At 32.3% G+C, this 9,974-nt stretch overlaps 1 protein-coding gene across 5 annotated transcripts in view; it reads right to left on the bottom strand.

Annotated features, from left to right (window-relative positions):
- Positions 1 to 1,376: 1,376 nt before the first annotated feature.
- Positions 1,377 to 9,974, bottom strand: part of LOC100369159 (phospholipid-transporting ATPase IF-like) — an 87,878-nt gene continuing 79,280 nt past the window's right edge. The window contains exons 28-30 of one of the 5 annotated variants that reach the window (XR_014930045.1): positions 6,263 to 6,332; positions 5,367 to 5,481; positions 1,377 to 3,074 (exon numbers count right to left, since the gene is read on the bottom strand). Coding sequence is in view for 4 of the 5 variants with exons in the window: in XM_085501950.1 (XP_085358076.1) it covers positions 3,061 to 3,074; positions 5,367 to 5,481 (129 nt within the window). In the remaining variant the exon portion in view is untranslated. Of the gene's footprint in view, positions 3,075 to 5,366; positions 5,482 to 6,099; positions 6,175 to 6,262; positions 6,333 to 9,974 lie in introns of those variants that run through there. The other 4 variants (XM_085501951.1, XM_085501952.1, XM_085501950.1 and 1 more) reach the window with 4 other exon arrangements.

Here is a 9,974-nt window from a genome sequence, read left to right as displayed (position 1 = left end):
ATGGCAAACACGTTTTGTTGTGTGCATGACAGCAAAAGCTGGATCAACTATTGAATTTTAAATTAAAAAAAAAATCCGACCGACCCAATTTTTCAATTTTCCGACTTAAGGGCAACATAAGTTTTTTGTTGTTGACCTAATGTATTTTAAGCACTGTGATTGGTGAGATCAACAAAATGCTATGTTATGCATAGAGCAAAATTTCACAATCTAACACAATGACGGCATACTAGGATAAGCTACAGAATTTCTTTCACTGGGCTTAAAATGTCGATACAAGTACTAGTGAAAATCTGTTATTGATTCAAAGACAATATTGTCTTTGATTGATTGTTTATAAGTTTTCTTAAGTTACATGCATAAAAAACACCCAATTATGTGAATTATAAGTATTAGTAGTCTTTTTTTTTTGGTATATCATGCATCAAGATGACTGGATATAATTCAATTGATTATACCAATTTCAATCTGTATATTTTCCATATTGCATACATTTAGTTTAAAGAGTTGTAACAGTGAAAAATATGTGATACTGAGGTTGATCAATACGATTTCATGAATGTGGGTGAGGTTAGAAGTGACATGTAGAAGATTGTAGCCCATGCATAGGACAAAAAGATATACATTCACAAATAGTTCAGTGATCTCTTTTTTTTATTTTTTTTAAATGTATAGGTCCAGACATAATATCTAAAAAAAAACACACAAAAACTATTTTTATAATGATTGTGTTTGACATTTACACCACAGAGTTGAATGTGTCAACTTGCATAACAATAATCAATCTTTTCACTAAGTATTAGAAATTTTCAAAAACTTTCATGACACCATATTGATCAACCTTAAGTTAGCCTAGAATCTTTGTAGTTTTCAAGACCTCTGCAATAAATGCTTAAAATAGATGATCACTCCACCCTGGGCTGTACATTGTCATGGTGTACAGGTTTGTGTGTCTCTGTGAGCAAAACCTCCTGATAGGTTCAACCAAGCTAGGTACATGTAGGCTTTGGAAGAGAGACCCAACAAAAACAGTTTACATGTCATCCAGGTTGGGGGTTGGGCATGGTGCTAACAACTCCATCCCATAAACTGCAAAAACAACAACTCTATATTCTACAAAGGGTCGAACAGTAAACTAGCAGCCTTATGTCCCACTGGGGATGCAAAGGAATGAAGAAGATCATCTAGGTCAGGTTATATCTACACTAATTTATTCAAAACTTGTATACAGTGGACTGACTTAAATTCACTGGAACCAAGGTATTAAAGTAATACCTTAGGTTTGGGGTGTAGTATGAATGCGTAAAACACTCATGATCTTTAGATGTCTGAAACTACTCAAGATGACTGTATTTTCAAATAACTAATCAAATATGGTCAATGATCATTATTATGTTTATTATATATGTAAATCACATATGTTCCAGGGAAGTATTAAATTGTGGCTTGCAGGTAACCAGACATCAAACCTACTTATTCTGACATTATCATTTGTAATATAGTAAAAAGGTTGATGACATTTCATAAATATATTGTTGATATTAATTTACATTATGATTTCTACCTAGTATCTACAAAATAAAGCAAATACACTATAAAACGCTTGCTTTCAAATTTGATGGAATATATTCAATATACTTTGTATTATTGATTTGTTTGCGATCAAATCATATTAAATATAATCTACAAATTAAAATATGTACAAACTAGTTTTATGTACAACTAAAGGATTCCTGCCAAGATCCAAGACATTTAAGTTTTCAATCAGGACTTACGGTATATAGTGATGGCGTGTATGGCAAGTTTGGCATCACTATATAGGCCTCTTTAATTCAAAAAAATATATATATATAGTCCATGCTCTATGGGTGGTGTTACTTTAAACAGGGTCGGAAAATTTGTCAATATTCAGAAAAGGTCATTTATTATGTACCAGTAGTTTGTATGGCCTATATATCAATTTAATACTTATTGATGCATGGAAATCAACACGTTGAATTGATGGAAACAAATTCTTCATTTTGCTTTTGAAAAATGTGGTCAAACTTTTAGCAGAATACTGGTAATTTAAGTTTTTGGGGAAAAATTTATTTTTCAGCAACAATTTCAAAATATTGTTACCAGCACTGTTTATAATATCTCTTACAAATTAAGGAATAGATGGTGGTGATGTCACTTCATTAGTATATGTACTCACATTACCGGTAAAGCACTGTTACCAGCACTGTTTATAATATCTCTTACAAATTAAGGAATAGATGGTGGTGATGTCACTTCATTAGTATATGTACTCACATTACCGGTAAAGCACCTTTGAAATATCTCTTTGAAAACCTATAAAGGCAAGCAGCGTTGATTTAAAACAAAAATCAAAGTTCCACCCATCTGTTACCATAGAAATAATCAGGCTACCTCATCTTTAAAGTGAACTATCACAATAACTAGAAAAGTTAGAATTAGCAAAATTTTCTCTCATGTTATGATTTTGCAATTTTTCACAATCAACCAGCCATCCATCCATCTTTTGACACTAAGAAACTAAATCTTTATGTACTATCGAAAACTTTGTCCAGTCTGTGTAAATTTTTTTTGATAATTGCACTTGACTGAAAATAAATTCCGAAAAATAATCTATTGTATTAATTAGAAAATTAACATATCAAGGACATCCCATTATGAGTGAAGGGGGTGACATACAACACATGGATGCACAGTGATGTCAAATACAAATATTGATTCTATACAGATTTGTAAATTAAAAAGTTGTGCTCAGTAATTAGCATTTCCTACAATCACACTCCATGATTCACAAACATTCAATTTTTCATTTCTCTCGATATCTACATACAAAATACAATTCTTTTGTAAATGATTTCATGGAAACAAGGGCTTTTTAATTTCTAGATGGCATCATCTTGGTAAGGTATTGAATTCGCATAACATCCACTGTTTAACTCTATTTCTTCACGTCCACTCACTTGGTATATTCCGAAATCTTTTGTAAATCTTTTGGATAATGGTGTTTTTTCATTGACTGATGATTGCTGTATTGTCTTGTATCTAAGCTGTGGGATCTGTAAGAGAAACCAAAAGGTCCACCATCAACAAAGATCACAGAGTGTGTGTATAAGGATCTGATCCAACATTGGCCAGGTGTATACTATTGCGTTTTTTTCAGAATTAGAGGAATGAAGTACTTTTTGGATTGTTCACTACATTGTCAGGAATCAATACATTTACCAATATTAATGACTGCTTGAGATAAATAATATATGTCTATGATGGGACTACAAAGTTTTAGCTTTCTTTACACTATATCAAGCTGAAACACGGCCATACAAACGAATATTTGTAAGAACAAATCTCATTGGTCAATCATTCATACGATTAGCAAACCTTATATTTTATTAGTTTTATCCCAACAGGAAGACAATCTCAGTTGTAGATGTCTGGAACATGTATTTTTTGGTTATACCATTTCATCATATTACATTCCAAACAGATATTATCATTAATGTTGTAAAGAGTGAATACTATAATTTAATCCTTTGAGCGACAAACTCAAATTTGCTCATTTTCACAAAATTACACTCCTAACAATATGCTAATGAGTATTAACGAATAATATACACCTCACCTACGAAGGATAGTGCTTGATTTGTTGAAACCAAACTGCACTACGGTTATTAGCTAAGAACATCTCATATTTTGTTGACACAGACGCTAAACAACTAATGCATGCATAGAATACAATAGAAGATCTTAGAGTGATGGTTCATACTATAAACATACGAGTGAACAGGAAATCTAGAGAGTACAAGTGAGATTTATCTCATTGCAGCTTCTACACATTATTCAAAGCATGAAAACACACAAAGCAACAAACATTTCAATTCCTTTGTAATAATTGTATACAATATAGGAAATGTCATCCATGTTGATTATAATAATCAAAAGTGAAATAAAAATAACTACAAAATGGCATCAATGGTTTGATTCAATAAATACTCAGTATATTGCCAAAATAGAAAGAAATATTCAACCATTGATATATCACTAAACATCGTGTCAGTATAAATATAAACAATATAAATAATATAAATAATCATAAACAGTTCCTGAAGTTTCCATCCATAAAATAGAACCATTATTAATTTTTAAAAAAATGTTAATTTCTAATAGTTTTGAACAATTTCAGAATTATGGCCAATCTTTGCAACACTATTGGTAATATTAATTGTTATCATATTCATTATAAAGTTCAATCCATCACTACCATATATACTAAATATCAATCCATTTTCAAAAGTTATATTTAGCAAGAATTACTATAAACTACAATTAATTGTATACTAAAACACAAACTACAGCAAAAAAACTTGCTAACTGACAAACAGTTTCACTTTATCATGTCCATTGAAACATTTGACCATTGATGTGCTAACTATTCTAAAATACATACAAGTGCATAACATATTTTAAGTATGGTACATATACATGTAGATGTAAATGGAAAATAATCCAGTATATTTTTTTTGGAAAACTTTAGTGACAATTTAACAAAAAAGGCCAATATTTTAAACAACTGATCATTTGCATGCCTGAGAAGAAACATGGGGGAAAAAAACAGAAAAAAGATAACAAAAAAAATGATGGGTGCTAGGCAGCCATATTGGATGAGACAACAAAATTGATTTGATTGGAATCAGCTGTGTGATCTAAGAGAAATGGTTGCAGACACATTTTACGATTTGGATCGTCAGTCAAATTTCACTGGATCCAAAAAAAAGTGATGTGCACATGTACCAAGTTTAAAATACAGAAAAGACTCAAATTAATAGTTCTTATTTATAGTAATTAGTGATGAAACTGTCATGAGATTAGTATAATTAGTAAAAGGAATTTAGTAACAGAGAATTCTTAGAGACGCAAAATGTCCAGGCATAGTCGCATCAAAATTCTCTTAGAAAATTCACTAGACAATTTTAATACGGAATAATAATGTTTTTAACATATTTTAGATATAGTTGAATAGAAAACTGAGAGCGTACTCATACCCAGACATTTACGAAAATTTAAACAAATTCAAAGAAAGGTGTACTACAATACAACTACAATTTCAGAACATGCAACAGCGAACAAAAATCAAATAACAAACTGTAAATATGAACTTCTAATGACTAAACACTGTCAACAGATCAAGGTGACAGGGATTACATTTTTGGTATTTCTTGATGAATAAAAGATTCACGCAAACAGTGATGACAATGTGTTGCTTTTTGTGGTGGGAATGAGTGGTTATACATGTATTCAGTTATTAGAAGTTCATACAAAATAACACTGTAAACAAAAAGTTTGGATTTTACCTATAAGATGTGTATGTGATTGTGTTATGTTCAGTTGACCTGTTCGCTTTGTAAATGAAAATACGAGTGATGGATTCTGGTTGTTATGGTAACTGCCACGTGTAAAACGTTGGTACTATAAACAAATCAATGATTATATGTTCATGATTAGATCTGCGACAGCCAGAGATAAAATCCTGAGGCGGACAAAGATAACAAAACGCCAATTCAACCTTTTTTTGAAAAATATTTCAGCAAGCCAAAACTGATGGAGTACAAGTTAGTGTCAGAGATTATGAAAATACAGTGGATTCAAATGCTTCCATATTAGAATGATAAAGCACCCTCAAGTTAGTGGCAACATGCTGATTATTAAGAGTGTTTGCAGATTTTAATGGTATAAGCAGCCTGAGGTTTTGTTATCTTGGTAGCCTGAGCATCCCAGCTCATTTCTAATGATCAGACCTATGGCACGACATACATGCAATGTGTTGCCAACACATGGACAGCTGCAGAGCTGAGGACCATAGATGTAATTGAAAAAGCTGAAAACTTAGAGAATCATATTATAGTACAGCTTTAGATGGGATAAAAATCATGTACATCTTGCAGCAGTCACGTTTTTGTTTATTACTTCACACCCCCCCCCCCCCAAGATGAAACAAATTTTCATTAAATTTTATAATGCACTGCATACAGAATTAGTGAGAAAATTTTCAATTTTTTTATTGTAAATAATGAGAAAGGGATTCACCTGGACAACTAAGGATATCAGCTAGCTTCATACCCTGATGCTATCCACTAGATCATCACAGGCATACAATTCCCTCTACAAAGAGATAAAGCATGTACTAAATCAGAGACAAGTTTTCAACTCTTCCAAACAATCCCTCGACCTTTACCCTTTGACCTCTCACCTGTGGTCACAGGTTGCAATTCGTGATCGGCGTGATCAACCATAGTATGTAGATGATTGACCTCATGAAACTAGAGATGATTTTTTTTTCGGAAGAAATAAAAATAAAAATGAAAGAAAAATAGAAAAAAGATTAAAAGCAAACAAACTTGAGAGCAATAAAATAAAGAGACAGTAAAATAATAGCAAGATATTAAACTATAGCGAATCACATTTATTCTGTTTTTCACTAACTGAATACAAAATTGAGAAAAAAAACAAAAAAACAATATACATTCAAACTTGTGTATAGCGTCCAACCAAGGGTCTTTATCGACAGGTGGTCTTTATATAGGGTTTTTTTTTTTTTTATGAATCACCATGAATAAAAATAATGAGCTTGCACCAGTGGCAACAAAAATGCTATAATTTAGGTTGATTATAATTTAAATCAAATAAGACTTGATGAAATTGGTCTTTAAAGAATGGCGAACCTGCCAAAATATTGCTGAAAGGGTGGTCTAATAATGGTCTTGGATTCATAAGTTATGCTTTGGAATTGAAAGTCTTCATTATAATCAGGTGTTCTTTATATAGAGGTGGTCACCAACACAGATTTGACTGTATTTATGCGCAATAATGTACACATATCATTAATGAAAAGACATATTTTGTGTCAGTATTTTTTTTTCTTACTTAACTTTGAAATAAAACTAACTTTAATATTTGAAGCAAGTTTTAGCAAGATTGTTAAGATAATCTCTGCAGCTGTCAGTGTCAATATATAACATACAGTAAACATGTACATTAGAGAGGGGAATCAGTGCTGGTAATTATATGAACTAAGCTAGAGGGTCTTGGACAGATTAAAATGGGAAGAGAAGGCCGATTCTTTGTGTCCATGCAACGGAAACCAGTAACCATTGTTGTATGGATCAAGACAACACGAGTGCCTGTTTAATGGGAAGAGGCAGTTTTCAAACTAAAAATATGAAAATACTAGAACATGTAATATGTAAGCTTTCACATACCATTCGTACAAGCTACCTGTGTATACAAGGGTTGTTTTCCCAACAGAATTATACTAACTTCAAAAGGGAGAGGAATGAATAATCAGTGGGTCAATCTGAAGGCTAGATGGAATGAGTCAGGTAGAATGTAATAGACACTACATTGCCTTGTATACTTTATTATTTACGCCATAAAATACAAACCTTTAGTGATTTAAAGCATACTTACTTATCGATGTAAAAAAGAATGACAAACTCACACTGCTATAGAAAAATACAAATTACATTGACAACAAAGTGTCTCAACTGTTAAGGAAATGTACGTACATGTAGCTTACATGACAGAACATACTGCAGAAACTACTAAACAGTTTTTACAGTCGTTGAGTTGATGAATTATTTGGCTGTCACATAACTAACTAACTACTCACTGTCATCAAACTTTTGGAATGAAAAATCAGCGTAACAAAAAAATGTGAGCAAATCATGCCCTCATATGTCTCTAAAATGCACCTTTTGACCCGAGATGACCTGTAAACCAAAAACACCAGTTACTATAGGATAATTCGAATATCAGTCATTCAAGACATGCAGACATCTCATTCAATACAGTCCAATCAATTCCTAACAAGAAAGTCAGCTTGAGTTGTGGTTAAACTACTAAAGTATGCAAGTGTTTGGGCAGTCATTAACCCCATGCCTTGATATTTGGGTCCTGCATAGTAACTAGCCCTTGTATACACTGGAAATAGACACTGTAGGTAGTTTGTCAGCAAATTTATCTTGCTTAGCATCAACAAAGTAACATTTTAGTTTTCTTGGTATCAACAAAGTAACATTTTAGTTTTCTTGGTATCAACAAAGTAACATTTTAGTTTTCTTGGTATCAACAAAGTAACATTTTAGTTTTCTTGGTATCAACAAAGTAACATTTTAGTTTTCTTGGTATCAACAAAGTAACATTTTAGTTTTCTTGGTATCAACAAAGTAACATTTTAGTTTTCTTGGTATCAACAAAGTAACATTTTAGTTTTCTTGGTATCAACAAAGTAACATTTTAGTTTTCTTGGAACTAACAAAATTACTACGAGTCCAAGAAAATTTTGCTTCAAATAATATCCATGGAAATAAACCATGCATGATGATCAACAGCTTAAAGCCAAATTAAATGCCTGTGCCTCAGTGATACATTTTGGAAAAGAAATCATAAATGCTATCATCTTTAGTTATCCAATCCTATGTCTGAACACTTGTATACCCAGCCATTCTGAGTGCTGATACATACTTTTACTGGAGATGTGCGCTATTGTAACTGAGTGCTTGAGTTTGTAGGGCATGTTTGATCAGTGGGAATATTTAAGTCTGGCAGTTGCGCAGTGGGGGAGACTCAATGGCTGAAAAAAAAAAGTTTTTAGTTGTTTCTGCAGTAATGAACATCCACATCTTGCATCATGTATTTGGTTTAATTAATGCAGAATCTGATCATAAAAAAAATTACAATAAACTTGACACAGCTATCACTATTAATACTCAAGCAAGTCTACACGTAAACTGGAAATGTTTAAGTCAATGTTTGAGAGAGCATCTACGCATAATTATGTCTCCATCATAATAACATCATTCCTAAATGCTAGGTAAACCTGGTCAGAAAAACAAGACGAAAATTCAATTCAGTTAGAAGCTATGTAAACTAGGTTTCTCTTCTAAATGCATAAAATGAAACTGACTATTTATTGTACTCTCCATATTCTCAAAAATTCTTGTTTTTGCAACGGGGCAGAGGCATACCCTTTCCAACAATCACCCATGCACAATTCCAGAACAACTCAACTTCTTAGTGTCAGTGCCAACTCAGAATGGTACAATTCAGTCAAACCATCGCAAACCTGCAACAAATATGAGAGATACAGCCCTGAATTGAACACAATGTACCATATTCCACAATTGCACAACAGTTGGTGCCTAATGGAAAGTTGGTTTCCATGGTAACATCCACAGTAATGAATGCACCTGTATGTTGTAATCACCGGCTGTACAATGAGGCTTGCATTGCCATTCATTTATATCATACACAATCTTGGCAAATGATAATATTTCCGACAGTGGTCAATGCTTGAAGCTGATGAAAGAACAAAAAAATGACAGAAAACCTTTTCATCGTAAAAATTTTTTTTTAGACTACTGACAAAAAAAAAATCCAGATGAAAAGAATGAAGGAACTCTATGCTCTGACATGGACATGGAAATGACAACTATACTCAACAACATAAGAAAATCAAATATATTCATAACATACCTAATAGCCATAAAACTGAGACACTATTATATATTTTATTTCCACTATCCAGTGTTTATCTGTGATTGTTGGAAGCTAGGTGAATACGTTTGCGACTTGTACTATTTATTTGCCAGTACCGGTATACAAATATCTGCCATGGCCTATTGTATGTATGGATGTTCATAGACACCAGAACAAATTGTGCATTTCAGAAATTTGTAAAATGTGAAATTGACTGATCTACACTATTAAACATTCCCATTATAAGGAACATTTAAACTGCTGTTTTTTGTGAGGAGAGCAACAGCAAACAACCAAACAAAACAGATATGCAAATTAGGTCCCAATCATGGATTATGAATCAGATAAATGCAATATCTGCCTCAACCTGCTGGTTAATATTAACAACAAATACATATAGATATGCAAATTAGGTCCCAATCATG

This window comes from Saccoglossus kowalevskii, chromosome 1 (assembly GCF_978046115.1).
Source record: "Saccoglossus kowalevskii chromosome 1, keSacKowa6.1, whole genome shotgun sequence".
Lineage (NCBI taxonomy): Eukaryota > Metazoa > Hemichordata > Enteropneusta > Harrimaniidae > Saccoglossus > Saccoglossus kowalevskii.
The sequence above is the reverse complement of the archived record's forward strand: the minus strand, read 5'-3'. Positions and strand labels throughout refer to the sequence as shown.